The sequence below is a fragment of the Callorhinchus milii genome, unplaced genomic scaffold (assembly GCF_018977255.1).
Source record: "Callorhinchus milii isolate IMCB2004 unplaced genomic scaffold, IMCB_Cmil_1.0 Scaffold6, whole genome shotgun sequence".
Lineage (NCBI taxonomy): Eukaryota > Metazoa > Chordata > Chondrichthyes > Chimaeriformes > Callorhinchidae > Callorhinchus > Callorhinchus milii.
The window spans coordinates 8202336-8228058 of NW_024704747.1; the positions used below are offsets into that span (position 1 = coordinate 8202336).

General features: G+C 43.4%; 1 protein-coding gene across 1 annotated transcript in view; it reads left to right on the forward strand.

Annotated features, from left to right (window-relative positions):
* Positions 1-12679: 12679 nt before the first annotated feature.
* Positions 12680-25723, forward strand: part of dars1 (aspartyl-tRNA synthetase 1) — a 31019-nt gene continuing 17975 nt past the window's right edge. Inside the window, 4 exon segments of the mRNA NM_001292463.1 lie at positions 12680-12749; positions 18546-18642; positions 20587-20616; positions 22853-22910. Coding sequence (NP_001279392.1) covers positions 12727-12749; positions 18546-18642; positions 20587-20616; positions 22853-22910 — 208 coding nt within the window. The 5' untranslated portion in view covers positions 12680-12726.

The window sequence follows — 25723 nt, forward strand, 5'->3', positions numbered from 1 at the left end:
AATATGATGTTTCATCTCTTGTTTTCTTTAAATGAATGGCTGTATGCCTATCCAACTTTACTTTCATACACTAAATCAGCATTTAAAACAAATCTGCATTTAGTCTCAAGATCATCACTAAAGACTGATCTTGTACAGAAGTTCCAGCTTTCCATCTATATCCATCAGGAGTCACCTCTCACATCAATGCTTATAACTCAGCTGGGGTCTGACACATGTGGAAACCCATCTCCCTGCTTGAGCCTCTAAGCCAGACTGAGAGTTCCATGTGCCACATGGAAACTTCTTAGTGTGGAATAGAATGTGCACTCTCCCTGGAGGGAAACACCCTATTTACCTAATTCTAAAGAATGTTAGGCACACATTGGCAAGAGCCAAGCCTTGGGGACCCTAGGGGGTGCATAACTGCATAACTTGCCATTCAAAGCAAGCTTCCTGTTGCTTGTCCAGCTAGGTCCACCCTAACTGTTAGGGATTTGGCTTGCAGGAAAACACGAGCTGAGTGAAAAGAATCCCTGCCCCCAGTTTGTCCTTCCAAGTTATGCTGATGAGCCAGAAACGTAAAAAATATTTTTGGCAAAAAAAGCCTAATATGCCAAAGTCTTTGGCAAACCTACCATGTTTTTATTATGTTTGTAGATAGGTTTATTTGTTCTTTTGGAGTCGTCTCTACTACCAGCTGCATTTGTAGTCGACAACAACAACAACAAAATTACATTTGTATAGCGCCTTTCACATCGGAAGGCTGTTCCAAGGCACTCGACAATCAATGTTTCGGACCCGAGCTGGGGGTTGGGATCAGGCAGGGGGGGAAGGGGGGTAACCAAAGGCAGAGGAGGGTCTTGAGATGGGTGTTGAAGGAGGAAAGGAAGGGGGCAAGAAGGAGGGACAGTGGGATGGAGTTCCAGAGGCTGGGGATAGAGTGGCTGAAGGCCCACCCACCAATAATGTGGTGGGCGAGGCAGGGGAAGTCAAGTAGGCCAGAGCCCGCTGAGTGGAGGCAGCGAGCAGGTTGGTAGGGGGTTAGGAGGTTGCAAAGGTAGGGGGGGAGCAAAGCCTTGGAAGGCTTTGAAAGTGAGGACCAGGATTCTCTGTATCCTCTGTGTGATGGAAAGCCAGTGGAGTCGGACGAGAGTGGGGCTGATAGGGTTGCGGAGCCTGGTGATGGAAAGGACACGGGCTACAGAGTTCTGGATGATCTGCAGCCTATGGAGGGAGGAGTTGGGGAGGCCATGATAGGATTTGGTTAATATAAACTATAGCCAACTATGATTTATTTGTATTTGCATTAAAAAAAATTGCTGAGGTAATAATAATAATAATCCTTGCATTTAATATAGCGCTATTCACGTCTTCTCGACGTCTCAAAGCGCTTCACAGAATATGCTGTAAAGTGAATTGACTATATTTGTGGGCAAAACACGGTAGCTAATTGCGTACAGCAATGTCCCACAAACAGTCGTGGATTGAAAATGACCAATTTTATTATTGTTTTGTTTTGGAGGGATTATTATTAGGCGTGTGGAGTAAGGAAACTTGCCCAAGGTTTCGCCCTCTGCCTGGAATTGGATCCAGGTGTCTCGCTTGCAAGGCGTGTGCTCTAACCACTGAGCTACAGGACTCCTAAGGTACCAGCCATTGAGGTAACCCTCTGCAGTAGGGATTTTTATTCAATTTAAAACACCAAATAAACTAAATGAGTAAAAGCATTGGAACATATTTTCAAGTGAAATGTTCTGTGGGTGTCATTTAGTGAAAGTTTAATTTCCTCTTGAGTTAACACCTTCTGTAAGATGGTGGATGATGACCTACATGTAAGATTTCCACTTTTCATACAGTGCTAATCTCAATAATTGCTTTAAAGATGATAATGTGTTAATAAAAAAGTGGATAGTATTATACCTACTTTGGATGCTATACTTCCAACACTTTAACAATTAATGATTCATGTATTTCCTATTAACATTTAGGTAAACTTAATTGTGCATTAAAAGCAGTTAATTATTTGTTTACAATCTCTTTTAAAAGGTAGCTGATCAATATCTACTTAACATGGGCTGGAAACTTAACCCTGAAAGGATAAGCTGATTGGTGATCAAATACTGCATGGATACCAAGGGTCTTCATGACTGAATGGACCAAGTAAGAACAATATCCTGGAGCTTTTGTCAAGGTGACAGAAAACTTTGGCAGGTACATGTTTAGTCTTTTGTAAGATAATTTTTTAGTCGAAAGTTTTTCTGAAATTAGCTTACAACTGTGTTGTCTCAGCTGACACTCCAATCCAGCACTGGGATATGTTGTATTGTCAGAAGTGCTATCCTTTGTATGAGTTGTTAAACCAAGGCCCATCTGCCTATTCACATTAAAGATCTCATGGCACTATTCGAAAAGAGAAGGGAGTTTCTCCGGGTGTCCTGGCCAACAATCCCCCAAACAAAATAGATCATTCACCTCATGATTGCCTGTGGAATACTGCTGTGCATAAATTGGCTGCCATGTTCACCTACAAAATCTAGTCACTGCACTTTACAGTAAATCCTATGAAATGCTTTGAGATATCTCAATGATTCGATGAAGCATTATATCAAATGTAAGGATTATTACTTAGTACTTAAGGATAATTTGCTAAATTAGCTTCCAGTATAAAAAAAGTATCCCATCCAATCTATAATTTGACTCAGTGTCCCGAGGTTATAGAAGAGAAATGATTCAGAGTTCCTAATCTAATTGCTGTCTAGTGATCACTGCTGGAAAGTAGATTGCTGTTGCCCCAACCTATCTCTGCAACCTCCTCAACCCGGTCACTTCTTCCACTCAATGGGCTCTAGCCTGCTTTACATTCCCTGCCCCACAAGCCCCACCATCAGCAGTTAGGCTTTCAGCTATAATAAATGTAAAATTATTTATTGAATTATATTGTAAGAAAAGGGTTAGGCTTGGTTGTCATTTCCCTCGCCCCCGCCATGGCCTAACAACTATTGACATTCAGAGAATTAGAATGGGAGGAAAGTTTCACCTCAGCAGTACGGGCTAGCATAGACATTTGAAAGTTGGGCGTATTGGATAGTTGGCAGTATCTGTGGAACCGTAACCCTGCATGAGTTAGTACTTTCAAAATGAGAGCACCAAAATGGAAAGAGAAATAAAGAAATTACATATTAAAAGCACAGTTCTGGTATGTATTTAAAGATTAACTTATCTATTGACAAGATGTTTTATTTTGAAGATTTGACTCAACTGATGTTAGAACTCATTGATTTATTAATTCCAGCATGTTAATACATCCTAAACTTTATACATATTATACTTTATTGTTATTTTTTAAAAATAAAAAAAATTCACAGTGTTCAGAAGTTTGCAATCTGCCTGTTCAGGTGCACATTAAAGATCCCACAGCACTATTTAAAAAGGGAAGGGAGATTCTCTCTCCTGTTGTCCTGGCTAATAAATCCTCTCAATAAAATTGGTCACTTACTCCATGGCTGCTTATGGGCACATTGCGACATTATTATGTGCAACTGGCTGCTATGTTGCGCCCACAAAACACACCTCCACACCACTATTTATCAGATGTCTCAATGACATGATGAGGCACTATATCAAATGCAAGGATTATTAATGCAATTTGCAATTCCTCTGACAATCTGGACCTTCCGCCACCCAGCCCCCCGCCTCACCCTCCTTGAGACGGCTTGATGAAATGTAAAGGATTATGATTGACCACCACCCCCGTACTATCAGCCCAGACTATAGCTCAATTTCTGATGTGTGGTCACCAACTGAGCCAAGCTAACACTCATTTGCTGTGCTTCCTAATTAAATTTAACTAAAAAGCAAAGGCAGGAAGCATTAATTATGGATTTCTGATCAACTTGGCAAATGTAATTCTTTGCAAAGTAAGTTCTTCCTGAGTATGATTTATGTGTATTACTCCTTTTTGTTTTACTAGTGTATGAAAATAAATACTGGATAAACAGTCGTGGATTGAAAATTACCAATTTATTATTGTTTTTTTTTTTGGAGGGATTATTATTATTAGGTGTGTGGAATAAGGAAACTTGCAAGGTTTCGCCCTGCCTGGAATTGAACCCAGGTGTCTCACATGCAAGACGAGTGCTCTAACCACTGAGCTACAGGACTATATCACAAGATAATATTCTGAACGTCATTCACCACTCATTAAAGGACATTGTGTACATTCCGGCAGCTGTCACCAGCATAATCACTGCTAAGAAAGTACAGTGTGAAAACCCTGTAAACAAACAGAGTCTACTTTGAGCACATTGACACCAGGAAGTGATCTCATGGCAGTTAATTGATTTTGAGATTAAGATTGTTTTCATAAAATGCTTGACGACATGATACGATGTAAATTCAACCCATGTAATGTTACATGCTTGATGTGCTAAATTGAGGTAAAAAAAGATTTAGAAGCGTGCTCCTGTTTGCGGTGGTTCCATTCACACAACTGGTCTTTGGATTTTGACTGTCGATTGAGGAAAACACAGAAAGGAAATGTTGGCATTTCCCAACATAAGAGGGGATGGAAGTTGGAGAGAGTGTTACTCTGCTGAAATAATTTTTGGTGGCTTGCTCAAGAGATTGGAAAGTGTGGAAACAGTTCATCTTCCTTCCCGTTTTGCTAAAAAAATGATCTGTGTGGAATATAAAATAATTAAATATAGCTACAAAATATTAATTGATTTCCACATTTTTATTTTCCAAGGTAGAATTCCCCAGCTACAATATCCCTCCTGTGAAGACAATGTGAAGATTCATTGCTTGAACAAAATATGATTTGTGGATTAAAATATTTCCAATAATGCTCTTTTCTGATATATCACAAAGTATCTTACAGGGGATTCAACAAAACCTGCAACCGCATTAAAAATACTAAATGTTAATTAAAACATTGAACTAGCCAGCTCTCATGGATTAGTTATACAAGTCAAACTGTGTGAAACTAACAAATACAACTGAATGTTTGAAGATGGTTTATATATAACAAGTAACTCCAACATTCAGTGGGATAGCTTTTGTATTTGTAACTAACTTATGAAGAAATTGTGTTAAATGTAATAATAATCCTTGCATTTGATGTAGCATCTTATCACGCCTTTGAGACGTCTCAAAGCGCTTCACAGAATATACTGTAAAGTGAGTTGCCTGTATATTCACTATTAATACACACAAAATAGTGAATATATTGATAATACAATAGAAAATATATAACTGTTAATTCCAGGGAGCACAGTGTGTTGTGTGTTGTATTGAGTGTTGTAAGATATGAGCTTCACAACTAGCATTTGCCAAATAGTAGCTCTCAATCTCCCGCGCATTTTCAAAGAAGAAACTGAATGAAGGGTGGGGAACAGTAACTGGAAACTCAGTCAGACTAAGCTGTTTTCATATTTTCCAGGAATCTGGCTCAGAACAGAATTGAGGACAGTCCATGTTCTCAGTCAGAGTGGTGCTTGGTGAAAGAGACCTAAAGGTGAATAAAAGTAAAATCAATCTTAAAAAATAAAAGTTGTTTTATCTTGAAAAACATTCCTCTTGTCACAAGAGAAGGCAGTTTGCATTGCTTCATCTTCCAATCATATAAAGTGAAACCACAAAGCTGAACTCTGAAAGGGGAAGAGTGCCAGCTGGTGGCTGTATAATAATAAACCAACTGCTTTCAAGATGCAAAATACAAATTCAATGACAAAAATAAAGTTAAAAAGCTCAAACAGAACAAAATGTTCATCCTACTCCATTCCTAGTCCATTCATTTCCTTGATAAATCTCATTCGAGCACACGCCTTGCAATCGAGAGACCTGGGTGGATTCGTTTCTTGGCAGGGTGAAACGTTGGGCAAGATTCCTTACTCCACATTCCTCTGTTTACCTAGCAGTAAGGAGGAACCCAGTTGTTAGCCAATTGGCAGATCGCTTTTCCAGGGTTAATAATTCCTTCAAAAAAAATTGGTCATAAATGTGCCTTGTTATATAATTATCACATACTACATTTCCCCGCCATATTAACTATTGGTAATCTACTTTGGTCATGTAAAATAAATGCTACTTTAATACATTGATTACATTTACTGAAATACATATGAAACAAGGGGGTGGGGGGGAAAGTAAAACCAGTTCCATTTATAGATAGCCGTGCAAAACAACATGCTATCATGGAATTGATCCCTTCCACTTTATCCCTTGTTGGGGTTATTGTCAATACTCCAAAAGTAACCAAGCAAAACTCCAGAAGATTTATCCTTTCCTTCATAGACACCCCTCTCACCATAACCCTGTCTAAACAGCATTGTGTCTCATATGTTCCAATTACAATAACCACATTACCATTTCAATAAGTCAGCTGTGCCATCTATATATTGGGAGATGGGAGAGGAGAGAGCAGTGATTCCTCATAACCATTTGAAAGAGAAATGAATCTGCTATTACACAACCTCATTATATTTCACAATTTTCTCTGCTTATTTGCTGATCACTAACATAGAGAAAAAAATACACCTGATAAAATAAATGTGTTATTAATATAAATTTAAAATGTTTAACAAATTGATGGCATGTTGTCATGACAAACAAATATTTTCTAGATAGAGTGTACATTTCAAACTTCTTGCATTGGGTAGAGAATGTATCCTGGCAATCAAACACCTGTAACAAAATGTATCATCACAGTATAATGCATTTTCTCTGCTGAACAAATACATCTGAACATAAGTCGACATTTCAGAAAATGTTATCAACATATCATTCAAGCTTACTTAAAGTGTCTCTACAAATTCCACTAGCAAATACATCAAAGGAGTTGCTGAAACAAGTATTGCTGCAGAACAATCTGCACTACACCGCTTATACTTATTATGTCCGAAGGAGCTTCTAAAAGTGTGAATATTAGCATAATGTGTGAAGGTTGATGAATAAAGTGGAACATCTGTGGGAGACAATGTGACAAATTAAACACTGATAAGAATATGTACTCTACTTTCCAGTTTTGTTTCATTCTATCACTTCCTACTCATTTTCACTATAGTTTTGCTCTTTTGGCTTTGGCGCTTTGCCTAAGCTGATGTATTTTAAAATACATTATCTATCTCATGCTGAGATGTGTTGGCCACAGGGAAGCTCGCAGGGAGTTCCTGGTACCTCTACTTTCCACCTAGTGAGGGCTCAAACCCGTGCTTGTCGGATGTTGAACTACCAACTAGTGACTATCCTCCTTGGGGGGAGGTAAGCGGGGTCTCCTTGGAGTTGAACTAGCTCCAAGGTGACATGCCTGCCACAGACTGTTGGAATTGAGTCAGCCCTTTGTGGTGGTCTGAGTAGTCCGGTTCCTGAGCCAAAGCCAAGGAGAGTCCACAGTATTCCAGGGCACTGCTGATGACATCACACTCAACCTGGCTCCTCGGCAGGACCTGGCGGGAGGGTAGACCAGTCACTCTGGTCAGGGAGTCATCCCACTCCGCTCCTGTTAACCCTGCAAGCCAAAGCTCTAATGGGTAGGGTGGTCCTAGCTGGATAAGCAGCAAAAAAAAGCAGCAGTGGGAATGCTTGCCAGACAGTGATATCAATGGCAAGTTGTGCGGTTTCAGCTGGTTAGGTTCCAATACACACTCTGGGGTCTCCAAGCCTTGGCTCTTGCCAACCTGCAACTAATACTCTCAGGAATTAGGTAAGCAGGATGCATCCCTCCAAGGAGAGAGCACACATTCCATTCCAATAATCTAACTCTAGAAATTCCATATGTAGTTGGGATGCTTGGAATTCTCAGCTTGGTTTGGATACTCTTAAGCATGGTGAGTTTCCACATGTGCCAGACACCCGGCTGACCAAAAAAAATCTAAACCAGCTGGTAGAATAAACGTAAGATCTCTAAGACACACACAGTGATAAACACACTCACTCACAGACAGAGAAAGAGACACACATTCTCACAGAGGGAGAGAGAGACGCACACACATTCACACAGATACACTCAGAAACATACACACATATAGAAGAGACACATGCAGACACACTCACAGAGACTCTCACAAATAGACACATACAGAGGAGAGAGACACACTCACACAGACACTCACAAACACATGGAGAGAGACATACTCACACAGACACTCACAAACACATAGAGAGAGACACACAGACACTCACAAACACATAGAGAGAGAGCCACACAAACACATACTCAACAACAGAGAGACACACAGACACTCACAAAAACATCAAAGGACACATACCGACACTCACAAATACATAGAGAGAAACACAAAGTCACAGACAAACACAGAGAGACACACACACTCAGACACAGCCCTCGGGCCAGAAATTTCACTTATAGCAGATTTGTTGCGGGTGACGGCTGTTTATCGCGGATTCTGCAGAAAAAGTGCGGCTGCATTTTTCTATTGGCCCAGCTGAAGATCCATTTTTTGACTATGTTCACCACTCACCAAACTCAGGTGCCCGCTCAACCTTGTGAAGCTCTTTGAGATGTCCTCCCGATGTGAAAAGGGGAGGACAATAAATTGTTGAGCTTTTAGCCTGCAATTATCAATTTGCTGTGCTGGGAAGACAGTGGTGGGCGGAGGTTCTGGAAGGATGAGTCAGCATCGCCAAATCCTGTTGAACTTACCTTTGGAGGTTTTATCACATATCATGATATAATGGGGCAGGTGGCATGACATAATGGTTTTAAGGACTGAGCCACTCGAAAATCATTCCTTTATTTTAAAATCAGTGAAACAAAAATAATAGTCACCGAATGGCTGACACAGCAAACATGCATTAATTAGACTTTAGAAATATAGAAAAGTTATTTACTCTGTAAAACAATAGTACTTTTTGCTTTTCACAATACCTTCATAGTGTCAGAGCCAGGTTTTGCAATCGGTGGGGGAGGAGGCAATGGGCCATTACCTTCCCGTTTATCTTACAAAATGGGAAGAGAGCAGGAGCACAAGGTAAAGGTTCCATTCATAACCTAAAGGCTGCCGGGAACAGGCGTATTATTATTATTAGTATGAAAACATCCATTTAATTTTACTCCCAGACTGCTCGAGCATTGTCCATTAATTTTTCATTTCTGGAGATTCCAGAACAATCTTGGAGGTGAATGGAAACCCTATGAGATAGGTTGAATTATCTTCATTCAAACCAATCTGGGGATCAACTCTCCTTTTTCATGTATTTGTGACAAGGGACGAATGGAGAAAGTGTGTATATAGAGAAAAGACAATAGATAGAGAGAATAGGATAAAGAATGGGGGCAGACAGAGAGAGAATGGGGACAGACAGAGAGAGAATCAACAACAACAACAAAGTTACATTTGTATTGCACCTTTCACGTCGGGAGGACGTCCCAGGGCTCTGGACAGACAAGGTTACGGACCCAAGCTGAGGGTATGGGAGGGGGAGGACAGAGGGGGAAGCAGGGAGATCAAAAGCACGGTCAAAGAGGAGGGTCTTGAGGTGGATCTTGAAGGTGGCGAGGGAGGGGGCGAGATGGAGGGACTGCGGGATGCATTTCCAGAGGGCGGGCGCAGAGTGACGGAAGGCCCGCCTGCCGATAGTGGGGCGAGCAAGGCGGGGGATGTGAAGCAGGCCAGAGCCCGCTGAGCGGAGGGAGCGAACAGGATGGTAGGGGGTTAGGAGGTCAGAGAGGTAGAGGGGAGCAAGACCATGGAGGGCTTTGAAGGTGAGGACCAGGATCTTGAACTGTATCCTCTGTGTGATGGGAAGCCAGTGGAGTTGGCAAGGATGGGAGTGATAAGGTCATGGAGCCTAGTGTGGGAGAGGACACGGGCTGCAGAGTTCTGGATGATCTGTAGCCTGTGGAGGGAGGAGTTGGGGAGGTCGACAAGCAGTGAGTTTGCATAGTCAAGCCTCAATGTAATGAATGCGTGTATGAGGGTTTTGGCGGCCTGCAATGTGAGACAGTGTCGGAGCCGGGCGATGTTGCGGAGGTGGGGAAGGCAGAGCAGGTCAATGCTCGAGCAGTCTGGGAGTAAAATTAAATGGATGTTTTCATAGTAATAATAATAATCCTTGGATTTGATACAGCGCCTTACAAGAACATACTGTGAAGTGTAGTGATATTTTGTGGGCAAAATAGAAAAACTCCAAAACCAAAAACAATAAATTGGTCATTTTCAATCTATGACTGTTTGTGGGACATTGCTGTGCGCAATTGGCTGCCACGTTCTCCCACAAATATACAGTCAATTCACTTTACAGTGTGTTCTGTGAAGCGCTTTGGGATATCCTTCCGAGGTGAGGAGGCGCTGACGGGAGCCAATCAGGAGAGTCTCGATCTTGTTGACGTTCAACTGAAAAAAGTTAGCTCTCATCCAGGACTTGGTGTCTGACAGATATTCTGTCAGCACAGCAGTGGTCCTGGAGTCAAGGGTGGAGGCAGAGAGGTAGAGTTGGGTGTCATCCGCATATATGTGGAAGTTGACCCCATGTCTGTTGATGATATGACCAAGGGGGAGCATATAGATGTTGAAGAGGAGGGGACCAAGGACAGAGCCCTGAGGAACGCTGCACGAGACGGTCCGAGGGCTAGAGAAGCCGTTGGAGGAGATGAAGTGCAGGCGGTGTGAGAGGTACGATCTGAACTATTCAAGGACAGCTCCATGGAGGTTGAGGTGAGAGAAGAGACGGTGGATGAGCATAGAGTGGTCGACGGTGTTGAAAGCAGCAGAGAGGTCAAGGAGGATGAGGAGGCAGAAGGAGCCCTGGTCGCAGATGGACAGAATGTCATTTGTCACTTTGAACAGGGTGGCTTCAGTGCTGGGGGCCTCATGGAAGCCCGAGTGGAGGGGTTCGAGAAGGGAGTGGCAGGAGAGGAAGGTGCGAAGCAACTGTCTGTCTGACTGTCTGTCCCTATTTCTCTATTCTCTCTGTCTGACCATAATCTCTCCCTGTCTGTCCGTTTCTTCCCTTTCTCTCTCTGTAGCTATCTCTGTCTGCCCCTATAATAATAATAATCCCTGAATTTGTATCTGGTACAGCACCTTATTACGTCATTGAGACATCTGAATGCACTTCACAGAATATATTGTAAAGTGTATTTTGTGGGTTAATAAACTCTGTCTCCTCCTAACCTCTCTCGCTGTCCCTATTATCTATGTCTCTCCCTATTCTCTCTCTGTACCTATCTGTCCCCTGCCATTCTCTCTCTCTCTGCCCCTATGCTCTTTCGTCTACTCCTCTTTCTGTCTGCCACTATTCTCTCTCTCTGTACAGAGACAAACTGATATAGAGGGAGACAGACACACAGACTGGTATGGGGGGGGGGGGGGGGGGTGAACAGACAGACAGACAGACTGGGATGGGGGGGTACAGACAGACTGGGATGGGGGGGGGGACAGACAGACTGGGATGGGGGGGTACAGACAGACAGACTGTGATGGGGGGGTACAGACAGACTGGGATGGGGGGGTACAGACAGACAGACTGTGATGGGGGGTACAGACAGACTGGGATGGGGGGTACAGACAGACAGACTGGGATGGGGGGACAGACAGACTGGGATGGGGGGGGACAGGCAGACTGGGATGGGGGACAGGCAGACTGGGATGGGGGGACAGGCAGACAGACTGGGGTGGGGGGACAGACAGACTGGGGTGGGGGGACAGACAGACTGGGATGGGGGGGACAGACAGACTGGGATGGGGGGGACAGGCAGACAGACTGGGGTGGGACAGGCAGACAGACTGGGGTGGGGGGACAGACAGACAGACTGGGATGGGGGGGAACAGACAGACTGGGGTGGGGGGACAGACAGACAGACTGGGGTGGGGGGGGGACAGACAGACAGACTGGGATGGGGGGGACAGACAGACAGACTGGGATGGGGGGGGACAGACAGACAGACTGGGGTGGGGGGGGAACAGACAGACTGGGATGGGGGGGACAGGCAGACAGACTGGGATGGGGGACAGACAGACAGACTGGGATGGGGGGACAGACAGACAGACTGGGGTGGGGGACAGACAGACTGGGATGGGGGGGACAGGCAGACAGACTGGGATGGGGGGACAGACAGACAGACTGGGATGGGGGACAGACAGACAGACTGGGGTGGGGGGGGGGACAGACAGACTGGGATGGGGGGGACAGACAGACTGGGGTGGGGGGACAGACAGACTGGGGTGGGGGGGACAGACAGACTGGGGTGGGGGGACAGACAGACTGGGGTGGGGGGGACAGACAGACTGGGGTGGGGGGTACAGACAGACTGGGATGGGGGGGACAGACAGACAGACTGGGGTGGGGGGACAGACAGACAGACTGGGGTGGGGGGGACAGACAGACTGGGATGGGGGGGACAGACAGACAGACTGGGGTGGGGGGGACAGACAGACAGACTGGGGTGGGGGGGGGGACAGACAGACTGGGATGGGGGGGACAGACAGACAGACTGGGGTGGGGGGGACAGACAGACAGACTGGGGTGGGGGGGGGGACAGACAGACTGGGATGGGGGGGACAGACAGACAGACTGGGGTGGGGGGGGGTACAGACAGACTGGGGTGGGGGGGGACAGACAGACTGGGGTGGGGGGGACAGACAGACAGGATGGGATGGGGGGGTTAATAATTAGCAGCTTCCGGTTGTCCCCGGAAGTGACGCGGTGGGGAGGGCTGAGGTGGTTCCGGTCCTGTGTGTGACTGTGAGTTTGGGGATAGTGGAGCCGCCGCTCAGAGCCGCTATGACAAAGGAGGAGATTCAGGGGTAAGGCTCGGGCTCGGGGGGGTCGGGAGGCTGAGGCTGACTGCCGTGATGGAGGAGAGGGCGCGGGGCCGGGGTTACATCATCCTCTCCCCGCCCCGGGCCCACCCCGCCCGCCCCGCCCCGGCCCGGGCCCAGGCCTCGGCCTCCCGCTGTCCCGGCGGCAGTGCGGCTGCTCCAAACCATTTCCAAACAGTTGGCTTTTAGATTGAGAGCCGCTGTCAGCGATCTGTGCTGTGACCACCAGCGGACACTTTGCTCTCGTGTATTAGATACAGATATATATATACACACACACACACTGTATATATACTACATAATCAGGTGTTTAAAAGCTATGAGAATAAATAAAACACTTCACACCACAGGTTAAAGGTCTGCGCTCCCGCAGTGGCGGTGCTCCACAGCAGTAACCACCCCAGTTGGAGGGACTTGGATTCCTGGTCTGTCCCAGAGCTACTATTGGCTTTATCGCCCCTGGGGAGGGAGGTAGAAATCATCTGCAGTTCCTGCTCCTGACTCCTAAGCAATTGACTGCTGCAGGAAAGGACTTGTGGAGTCCTGTAGCTCAGTGGTTAGAGCACTCGCTTTGCAAGTGAGAGACCTGAGTTCAATTCCAGTCAGGGCGAAACCTTGGGCAAGTTTCCTTACTCCACACAGAGCCTAATAATAATCCCTCCAAAAAACAATAATAAATTGGTCATTTTCAATCTACGACTGTTTGTGGGACATTGCTGTGCACAATTGGCTGCCGCGTTCGCCCACAAATATACAGTCAATTCACTTTACAGTATATTCTGTGAAGCGCTTTGGGATGTCCTCCCAATGTGAAAAGCGCTATATCAAATGCAAGGATTATTACCCACGTAAATGTCAGGAAAAGGCTGGATCCACCATCCTGGGAGACTTGCTGGTCAAGCCATTGAAATATCTTAAGGAGCCGAGCCTGTTGACGAGACTTCCCTGGCGTATTTGATCTACAACGCCGGAGTGGTCTGTTTACAATTTAAATGGTGTTCTATCTGTTCATTTTGGGAATCCTCCACTTTTTTTTGTAAAAAAACATTGATTGCATCCGAGCATGTTTGATATCAGAATGCAAAAAAAATTCTTGGTTGCAAAACTTGTACAAAAATACTCATTATATCCTAGCCATGAAAATTTTGTTTGTTTTCAGTTAAGAGAAGGAAATCTAGTATCTAGCAGAAGTGGTCAGTTTCACCTCAGGAGAGGAAAATATCTGTGATGATAATTTGTAAAAGTCATACCCCACTGATTTTTTTTGTCAGACAAGTGTCTGACACAGGTGGAAACCCATCACAGTGGAGTCCTGCAGCTGAGTGGTTAGAGCACTCACTTTGCAAGTGAGAGACTTGGGTTTGATTCCCAGCGGGGCGAAATCTTGGGCAAGTTTCCTTACTCCACACGCCTGTTAATAATCACTCAAGAAAAAAAACAATAAATTGGTCACTTCAAACCACGATTGTTTGTGGGACACTGCTGTGCGCAATTGGCTGCTGCTTTTCGCCCACAAATGTATAGTCAAATTCACTTTACAGTCAATTCACTTTGCAGTATATTCTGTGAAGCGCTTTGAAAAGTCTAGAAGATGTGAGAAGCACTATATCAAATGCAAGGATTATTATTATTAAATTATCCAAACTGAGACTTCTGTGCATCCCATCTACACGAGGAAGTTGAAGAGATATTTGTGGGAATGGAATGCGCATTCCCTCCCTGGGGGCAGAGACCCCATTCCTGCTTACCTAATTCCAGAAATCATTATGGGGCAGGTTGGCATCAGCCAAGGCTTGGGGACCCCAGAGTGTGCGTTGTGGTTCTGCTGGGATCTAACCAGCGCCAACCGCATAGCTTGCCATTGAGAGCACTGCCTTGCAAGCTTTCCCTGCTGCTTGTCCAAGTTATTCCAGTGGAGTGATGTCAGTGGCTAAGTAATAATAATTCTTTGATTTGTTTGTAGTACCTCATCACATCATAGAGACATCTCAAAGCGATTCACAGGATATGTGGGTAAAATGTTTGCTGGTGAAGACAGAAAACGCACAAATAATTTTTTCATCCGCCACTTACCTTCTCCAGATTGATTGTAGAGATTCAGTCTCTCAGATCGTCCTATTCAACCCGCTGTGTAAAGCGCTTGGAGACATCCACCTAATGTGAAAGGCGCTACGCAAATGTAAATTGTATTGCATTGTAACATTACAATTGGCTTCAATTCTATCAATTAGGGAGGAGAAAAATCAGCTTTTTCTATCTAATCACTATTAAGTTATGCTATCTCCAATATATGTTTATCTTGATGATTGACGAGGGCAGGACTACAACAACAACTTGCATTTAGATAGCGCCCTTCACGTGGGCTAGTGTCCCGGAGTGCTTGACAGTGGCGGAATCTGACCCCCAAGCCAGGGGGAGAAGAAGGTGACCATAAGCACGATCACAAAGGAAGGTCTTTAGGTGGGATTTGAAAGTGGGGAGGGAGTGGTCAAATCAGGAATTGAGAGAGAGATTTCCAGAGTTTCGGAGTGTAGTGACTGAAGGCACGGCCACCGATGGTGGAGGGTATGAGGGACGAACAGGCGGCTGGAGCCAGCTGAGCGGAGCCAGCGGGTGGGAGAGTGGAGGCTAAGCAAATTGGATCAGTAGAGAGGTGAGGATGTGAAAACGAGTGAGAGGATCTTGAAATTGATCTGCTCAGTAATTGGGAGCCAGTGGAGCCTGGCAAGGACTGGTGTGATGGGGGTACAGAGTTTTGTGCACGTGAGAATCCGGGTGGTGGAGTTCTGAATTAGTTGTAATTCGTGGAGTCCTGTAGCTCAGTGGTTAGAGCACTCGCTTTGCAAGTGAGAGACCTGAGTTCAATTCCAGTCAGGGCGAAACCTTGGCCAAGTTTCCTTACTCCACACGCCTAATAATAATCCCTCCAAAAAAACAAAACAATAATAAATTGGTCATTTTCAATCTACGACTGTTTGTGGGACATTGCTGTGCGCAATTGGCTGCCGCGTTCGCCCACAAATATACAGTCAATTCACTTTACAGTGTGTTCTGTGAAGCGCTTTGGGACGTCCTCCCGACGTGAAAAGCGCTATATCAAATGCAAGGATTATTATTATTATTATTATTTATGGTGGAGCTGTGAGACCAATGAAGAATCCATTGGAATAGTTTAGCTTCTGTTGTGAGGTACAGATGGAGGTGGACAATGTGATGGAGGTGAAAAAAAGCGGTCCTGGTCAAGGAACAGATTTGGGATTCTAAGGAAAGCCAGGGATTGAACCTGACGCCTGAGTTGCACACAGGTTCAGTGAGTCTGAGGGAGCAGAGGGACTGGATTTGGATGTGATGCACTTTTTGTCAGATAGTCAAAAAGTCAAATAGCCTCCTGACATTCTTTGTCTGGGTTCATGTATGAAGAGAGAACAGCGGCCACCTCCTTCAGGTGAGGAGAGAGAAAAATTTATATTTTCACCAATTTTGTGATGCGTGTTGTAAGGGCTGGGGGGGGTAACTTGAGTTTTTTTAAAATCACTATATGTAATGGGCTTTGTTTTTGATAGAAAAATAAATGCGGACTAAATACCAGCTTGAGCTGAAAGTCTGTTAATATCATGGTCCATTGTTGTTGAGTCTGGGCTCTGAATGTAACGAGCACAAAAAGCAACGCATTCAGTGCTGGAGAGCCACCCTTGGCATTTTGCCAACCCATCTTTTTTTAAGTGTACTGTATTTTCCAGGCATGTCTGGAAATATCATGTGAAGGAAATCACTGCAGTACGTTTTCCTGTTTATTACAGGAAATGTTTGAAACTGGAATTTCTGGTGCAGTCTCACTCACCATTCAGAAAAGTTGCAGGTGTACTCCTTTCATAATTTTGAGCAGCTGGACTATAGGACAACAATTGTGCTCATATAAAGTCAGCCAGGAAAGTGGAAAAACAGATTGATCCAAATTCTTTTTATCAGAAGTGATCAGAAACATGTTAACAATTTTTGAAAATTAATCAAATATACATTTATTGCAAGTATTTTAGTGTAAATTTATAGTGGCAAAAATCCTTTGTTTTCAAAATATGATATTGGGATTTCACTTAAGGCCCACATGGACACCATCACTGTTCTATTATTTGGCTGTCGGCTTAGGACATTTAAGATATTAATGTAAGCTTCAATAATTAAGATTAAGATGTTATAATGAAACTGGGAAACAAAATAAAACCCCTAAAATTTGTTAGCATATAATAGCATGTAACAAGTCTGTCTGTCTGTCTGTTGTCATGGAGAATGCTATTTGTTGCAAAAAAAATGTGCATTTTGTTATAATTAAATAATTACTAATGCATTCGCTTCTGTCTCAAAATATAATAGTAATGATAATTTTAACGTATCACTTGTGTAGTTTCCAATTATAGCTGTACATAGACACAAATTTGTCCAGATTGCCATACATTCTAGGTAAAGTTACAGGAACTCTGTTTAACTGATAACTATAGCATTAATTAGCTAGTGACCCGATGAGTATCATACAGTCTGCGTTTAAATTTACCAGTGTTAGTTAATGCTCACTCAGCAAGTGATTTTCTAATATAACTTCTGGGCATCTCACAAACACAATGAGAGAACAAAGTTCCATATCGCTACTAACTTTAAGTCAATAAAATGCTACCCCATATTTTTTGGCGCCATTTCATAATAAAGTATATGTGAACTGGGTAGTTAAAAAATCAGAAAATTATTATCTGAAATTTCTTTGGAAAATTGAGTCTAGGACTGCTTCTGGTAGCAGTATTTATTTTGTAGTGGAGTAACAGGATATGCTCCACTGCAAAATAGTGTGGAGCCTATATAATAGTACAAAACATTGTCCATTTACTGCTGCTGGTTACATCGAGCTAGTTGTCACCTGCAATTTGTAAAGTATAGGAAGTATTGGATTCAGCACAGGCATATTTAAATAACAAAACTTTCAGTTTAGGGTTGTGAGGTGACACTGCACATTTGAAATCCAAATTTTTGGGATAATGAAATGGCCGGATGCAGGTTGCATGTCTGCAATTCTCCACAATATGTTCCTGATCTCACCTGGGAGAGGGAGAGAGATTGTTGTGCCAAGCCAAGGGCAGCTGCTTCCCTACATAAAGGATTAACGGAATTGTTATAAGGATCCGCTTTTCTCATCTTCCAATGGCGAATTTGTAAAGCGAGACATTCTCTTCTGCAAACTATGTTCAAGCTTGGCCTCCCAATTCAGACCACTGTTATACAGTTGTTGCTAGCTATTGCGTGCAAGGGAGATTACGTAGAATCTGTTAATTTAGTGGAATAACAAGATGACTAACTAGAACAAAGCACTTTGAAACAAACACCTGGAATTATGTCTGTTTTCCTTGCAGCTGGCAAGCCAGTCCAAATGACGAGGGTTTCACATGAATGTTTATTTCCTGAAGGCGTAGTTTAGTCATTCAATAGAAAATTCTTCTCTGATCTACTTTAACTGTTGTGTGATCAGGAACGATGTAACATAACAAACCAACAGAGCTTGATATTGTAAGACAACATGTAAATGGCAAGATATAAACAAATGCACTCATCGAGGGATTAAATCACTTTTACATGCAGTGGAGTTCTACGTCTTGACGTTTCTAATCACCCTTTAACATCCTGAAGGAAATGTATGAAAAGCACAATAGATGGAAATAACAAGGCAGCTGCTGTTAATAAATTTTGCATTGGCACTTGACAAACATTACAGTGACCCTCCTGTTTTATCCTATATAGTGCCCAAGAGGACCAGGCACAGTCCAAGAAGGCTGCCAAGAAACTACAGAAAGAAGCGGAGAAAGCTGCCAAGAAGGCAGAAAAACAGGCTAAACTGGTGGGTTTGGAAACATTAGGCATTAACGCAGCTGGATTCTCATAATGAACATTGTAACATTTCTTCTTGCCAGCACATCAGAAATTTTCAGAATTACTGTCATTTTCCAGTGAATTATTAAAAAAACGAATACTATTACGTAGAAACAAATGCTTATGAAAAGCAGGAATGAGAAAAGCCTAATCACCCCATCTGGACCTCAAGCGAAATGTGATGGCCCAGGTTGATTCTGTTACTGCCATTAGTGGTTATTTGCCTATGCAGATTTGCTTTTGTTTGTAAGATAACCACTGAACAATCTTAGCTGATGAGATAGTGTCTGCTGTGCACATATAGTTCTTAATTGGTGAACAGCCATCAGGAAGAATATACTGGATGGCAGATTACATATATAAATTACACTTATATAGTGCCTTTCACGTCGGGGTGGGGGGGCGGACGTCCCAATGCTCTCACAGGTTCACACTCGAACTGGAGGTTGGAATCAAGAGGGGTGGCGGCAAAGGGGTGGGGATGGAAAGGTGATCAAAGGCAGGGTCAAAGAGGAAGATCTTGAGACGGGTTTTGTAGAAGGCAAGGGAGGGAGGCGCAGGGATTCTGGGATGGAGTTCCAGAGGGTGGGGGCAGAAAGGCTGAAGGCCAACTGTCGATGATGGGTTGGGCAGGGTGTGGGACATGGAGGAGGTCAAGGCCCGCCGAATGGAGGGAGCAGACAGGTTAGTAAGCGAGTCGAGTGATGCAGGTCCCTTTTGGGATGGTTCTCCTTCCAGTTATATAGTAGTCCTATGCATTAACCCAGCAATAGCTAAAGAGTTTGAGTGATGGCAACAAGATGCATTCTTCGAGTTGGGTGGATTTCATTCAGCTGTTTGACTCACTAGGTGACCCCACACACAGGCGTATATCATCAATCAGCAACAGAAATTCACTAAATGGTACCAAATTAGCCCCTTACTTAAAAGTGCACTGTATTAATAATTGCTGGTATGGTCAATATTATTTATATGATAAATTAAACAAAATTTCCTTAGGTAAGTAGTTTTACATTTTATTTCTCGAATCCTATTTTTTGTATTGTTTTGAGAGGATGGTATTGTTGAACATTATGTACCAGCCTTCGAATCACTTGAAAATGGTTGTAACAAGCAGAACAATGATATATTCATTACCTTTATAAAGCTCCCGTTCTTCTTCATGATAGTATGCATGCCACTGCATGTTCAACACTCAATGGCCTGAACACTGTTCATTGTTAACATCACTCCATGATGGATCACATGTGAAATTCAAGTGGATCGACTGTTCTTCAAAACTATTTGAACACACCTATTGCACTTGTGTTGGATAACAGAAAATATTTGCAAATTTTGTGTACGGAGTAGCATTCAATTAAACATACTTAGTTTTTAAGTTGGTACATTTAGTAATTTAAATGATGTTTTCTTTTACTTTTTCAGATTACATGAGAAGAGCTTTTATTTATTTGATAAACAAACAAAAATCCTTATTGGTTCTTATACTTTCCAACATCAGTCATGAGATAGCAATCAGGAAAGAATATTGTCTATTTCTCTCCCACACACTTTTTCTCCCTTTCCCCTTGACCCAAGATCATCACCACTGCTGTTTAGAGTGAAATCAACATGCTCATCATAGGCCACACCTCTAAAGTTGAACGCTTCCTTGTCTCAGTGATGCAGTCTTGTCTTATTTATCCAGTAAGCTTTTGGTTTGGCCATTTAAGATGTCTTTTTAAACAAGAAATTGTATCTGTAAAATATTCATATTGAATTTATTGGCATTTATGTGCCAAACTATCACCCACTAGGCCCGGCGTTATTTCAGAACTTTTCAAGTCCTATTTAGTTTACAGTTTTTCTACATAGTTTATAAATGCTGTAATATGAACATTTATTGTGGCTTATTTTGTTTTATTTTATTTAGGCAGCAGAAAGTCAAGTAGCTGATGGAGAGGTGAGCACTCTGACTGCATACAGATCTGTGTAATGTTAAACAATGTGCTAAAGTGGACCTATAGTAAAAGTCCATTTGTACAGTGGAGCCCTGTTATAGTGCTTTGCAGCGCAGTATTGCATTACTTATAATGTGGCACGTAGTCTAGGACTGCGCTAACCGGGTGCACAGTGCTCATTTAACCATCAAATTGTAACACTTTTGTAAGTTTTATTATATACAAATGAAGTGTCCTCAAGAATTGGTTAATGTCTGATGAGATGCAGTATTTTTAATAATGGAACACAAGTAAAAATACATGTGACCTCATTAAAAAGCACCTCACTATGGCCTGAGTTTGCTTATAATGCATATGGGCTGTGGACCCATGGTTAGTGGAAGTGTAGTATTCTTCTGGCATGGGATTGTCCAGATTCCTGAACTTGGACGCAGGAAACCGGTGACTACCCTCGCAAGCATTTCTAGCATTGGAAAGGTGTGCGAGAGCAGTCACAGCTGACTGGCCAAATTCCTGTATGCATGTGCAGTATAATACGGGATCTAATATTATGGACCCAAAACACCACAGTAAAACAGATTATGAGTTAATTTTTTTCAATTCTGAGAATTGTCAATACTATTGATTGTTGGTGGTGAGGTGCAATACTTTTAATAATGGAATACTAGTAACAACACACGTGGCCCCATTACAAAGCACCTCACTATAGCCTGAATTTGCTTATAATCAGGGCCAATAATAATAATCCTTGCATTTGATAAAGCGCTTTTCACGTCGGGAGGACGTCCCAAAGCGCTTCACAGAACACACTGTAAAGTGAATTGATTGTATATTTGTGGGCGAACGCGGCAGCCAATTGCGCACAGCAATGTCCCACAAACAGTCGTAGATTGAAAATGACCAATTTATTATTGTTTTTGATTTTGGAGGGATTATTATTAGGCACTGTGTGGAGTAAGGAAACTTGCCCGAGGTTTCGCCCTCTGCCTGGAATTGAACTCAGGTCTCTCACTTGCAAAGCGAGTGCTCTAACCACTGAGTTACAGGACTCCAATAGAAAATTGCAGGGAATTTTGACACATTTTGCAGAAAGTTGTTGTTTGGTTCTATTCAGAGGTACTGCCAACCTACATTTTCTCACTTTATTGGTAAAAACTAAACATGAAGAAATAACACATATTAGATTGTTGCAAAATAAAATTAATGCTTTCGTTAACAAAAACTGTGTGCCTCATTCAGTGGATAGAGAAATACCAGCGAGACTGCAGGGTTCCAGGAGGTCACCACCTCCTACCTCTCGGGGCTGTCACCACTCACAGACACGAGAGACTCACAGGCACAGAGAGACACACTCACAGACAGAGAGAGAGAGACATAGACACAGAGAGAGACAGACACAGACAGAGAGGCACATTCACAGATACAGAGAGACACACACTCACAGACACAGAGAGAGACACACACACTCACAGGCACAGAGACACACACACTCACAGAGAGAGACATGTACTCAGACAGAGAGAGAGACAGAGAGAGACATTCACATACAGAGAGAGTGACACTCACAGAGAGAGACACATGCACTCACAGATAGAAAGAGAGACACTCACAGACAGAGAGTCGGAGACACGCAGAGAGGCACACATACACTCACAGACAGAGAGACACACAACCACAGACAGAGAGAGAGAGAGAGACATATTCACAGACACACAGAGAGCATCTGAACAGCGGGGCCTCGAGGTGAGCGAAGTCCATCTTCCGCTCTCACTGCATGCGCGTCCGGAGCTGCTCTATCTACAGCAGCACGCAGAGGCCTGGGGCCGAGCACTGTGTTGTTATAGGTGTGTATTGGAGGAGGGTGTTTGTAGCGGAGGGAAGTGTTTGTAACAGAGTGGAGCATTTGTAGTGGAATCCGTGGAAAAATTTTGGTGGCATTGTTCTCATGGCCCATTTTATAATGCAGATGGCCTGTGATGATCACTATCACTAGTGATTAATGGTTCAAACAAAATTATGGTGAGCTTTGATACTTTGCAAAGTTGTACTATAGTTAGCAAGCCATCTAATGAATATTTAAATAAAAATGTAATTGTGGCCAATTTGATAATTTTTTCTGAAAATTAGTTATAATTTTATGGCAATATACTATCAATTTTTAGCACCAGGTTGGAAATCGTATGATCTTTATTGGGTTTTGTACAAATTTTGGTGTAATAAATGTGCCTTCTGCTTTAGGACATTGCTAAAGACAGATATGGAACTCCTGCAATGATCCAATCACAGGAAAAAATTGGTGAGTATAATTCTAAAGAATAAATTACTCTTTGGAAATATAGTAAACCGTGAGATGGATGGTAGCAGACTACAGGAGGACATAGACAGACTGGTGAAATGGACAAACACATGGCAGATGAAGTTTAATTGCAGAGATGTGTGAGGTGTCGCACTTTGGGAATGAGGAGAGGCAATGCACACTAAGTGGCACAGTTTTAAGCAACAACAACTTGCACTTATATAGCGACCTCCACGCGGGGTAGCGTCTCAGAGCGCTTAGCAGTAGAGGAGCCTGACTCTGAGCCAAGGTGGGGGGCGGGGGGAGGGGGGAGAGGGGGCAAGACGGAGGGATTGAGGGAGAGTGTGCCAGTGTTTCAGGGCGTAGTGGCTGAAGGCGCAACCTCCAATGGTGGGGCGGAGGGTGTGAGGGACGAGCAGGAGACCGCTACCAGTCGAGTGGAGGTGCCGGGTGGTGGAGTGAGGAGATCAGAGAGGTAGGGAGGTGCCAGAGATTGAAGCGATTTGAAAACGAGTGTGAGGATCTTGAAGTCGATCAGTTCGGTGATGAGGAGCCAGTGGAGCCTGGCCAGAACTGGTGAGATGTGGATACTGAGTTTGGTCCAGGTAAGTATGCAGGCCGCAGAGTTCTGAATGAACTCTGCCACCCGCAGAAGGGGTTCAGGAACAGAGAGACCTGGGGGTTCACATACACAGACAGGACAGGTTGATACAGCTGTTAAAAAAAGCAGCAGCACATGGGATACTTGGCTTTATAGATAGAAGCATAGAATACAAAAGCAAATAAGTTATGCTAAACCTTTATAAGTCACTGGTTAGGCCTCAGCTGGAGTGTTGTGTCAAATTCTGGGCACCACACTTTAGGAAAGATATCAAGGCCTTGGAGAGAGTGCAGAGGAGATTACCAGAATGGTACCAGGGATGAGGGACTTTAGTTATGTGGAGAGACTAGAGGAACTGGAGTGTTCTCCTTAGAGCAGGGAAGGTTAAGGGGATATTTAATGGAGGTGTTCAAAATTATGAGGGATTTTGATAGATAGGGAGGAACAGTTTCCACTGGAAGGTGGGTTGGTAACCAGGGGACATAGATTCAAGGTGATTTACAGAAGATCCAGAGTTGTGATGAGGAGAATTTTTTTTACATAGAGAGTTGTTACGTTGTGGAATGCACTGCCTGCCTGAAAGGCTGGTGGAAACAGCTTCAATAAAATCGTTCAACGGGGAATAGATAGGTACTTGAAAAGTGAAACATTGCAAGGATATGGGGAAAGAGCGGGGAGGTAAGACTGATTTGGTAGTTCTTCCAAAGATCTGGCACATGCACGATGGGCTGAATGGCCGCCTCCTGTGCTGTAATATTCTATGATTCTATCCCTTCCTCTGCACTGCATGCTGATAACACAAATAATTATATTGTGTTTTGTAAATAAAAGTACCCGTTTTCTGTTTTGCTTTTAAAATTCTGCATAATCTGCAGGAAATCTTTCCCTTCTGTCACACCTGTCTGCTAACTCTAATTCTGTTGTATGCAAGTTCTGCCAAGGACTTTATAGAAATGACAAAGAAACACAGATTCCAACAACAATGATTTAAATTTATATAGCACCTTTTACTTCAGGGGGTGGCTCAAAATGCTTCATAAAAGATTCCAAGCAGTTCATGAGAATATAATATATATGTGTGTATAATATAATCCTTGCATTTGATATAGTGCCTTATCGCATCTTCGAGACATCTCAAATTGCTTCACAGAATATACTGTAAAGTAAATTGACTATATATTTTGTGAGTGAAATAGGTTAATAGAGAATAGGTTGATAGACATGAGCCCTGGAAACAAAATGAGGTTACAATGACATAGACAGTGGAGACTGGCCAGAACTGGTGAGATGTGGGTACAGAATTTGTCCGGGTCAGTATGTGAGCAGCAGAGTTCTGAATGAGCTGGATCTTTTGAATAGTGGAGCTGAGGAGATCAGCGAGGAGTGCGTTTAAGTAATCCAGGCGGGAGGTGATAAACACTTGCACGAGGGTTTCGGCTGCATTTGGGGTAAAGTACGGTCGGAGGTAGGCAATTGGCGGAGGTGGAAGAAGGCAATCCTGGTCAAGGACCAGATGTGAGGAAGGAAGGACAGCGGGAGATGGAACCAGACGGCTGGAGTCTGAGGGAGAGCCCAGGGAGGTTGGCTACATTCAGTTGCAGGAAGTTTGCACTCATCCAGGCCCTGATGTCTGCCAGGCAAACTGGTAGAACATTGGCGGACCTGGGGTCGATACTGGAGGAGGCAAAGTAGATTGTGTGTTATCTGCATACATGTGGAAGTTTACCCTGTGTCTGTATCATCAAGCGGGACCATATAGATGAGGAAAAGAAAGGGGCCAAGGATGGAGCCCTGGGATATCCCGCAGGTGACATGGTGGGGGAGGGAGGAGAAACTATTTGCCAAGATGAAGTGTTAGGGGTTGGTTAAGTAAGACATTTGATATCAGCATTTGATTCAAGTTCCAGATCTTCTTTTAAGCAAACAGTTTCCAATATAGGATCTATAAAAGTAAGGTAAAGTCAGTTCAGTCCGGTAAATAAATACGTAGAGTGGTGTAGTGGTTAGCCATAAAGCTCCCTGCACTCTTCTAAATTGCTGATTTTAGGAAAAGTGCTGCACTTGGCCTGTGATTCTGAGGTAAGAAAGTGGAGGAGGGGGGGAAATGAGTCAGGTAACATAACTCAATAAAATTACTGTTGGCCATTAGCATTCTGTTGCAGCAGCTGAGGCTCTGAAGTTTTAAAATATTCTTTTGAAAATGAGAACATGT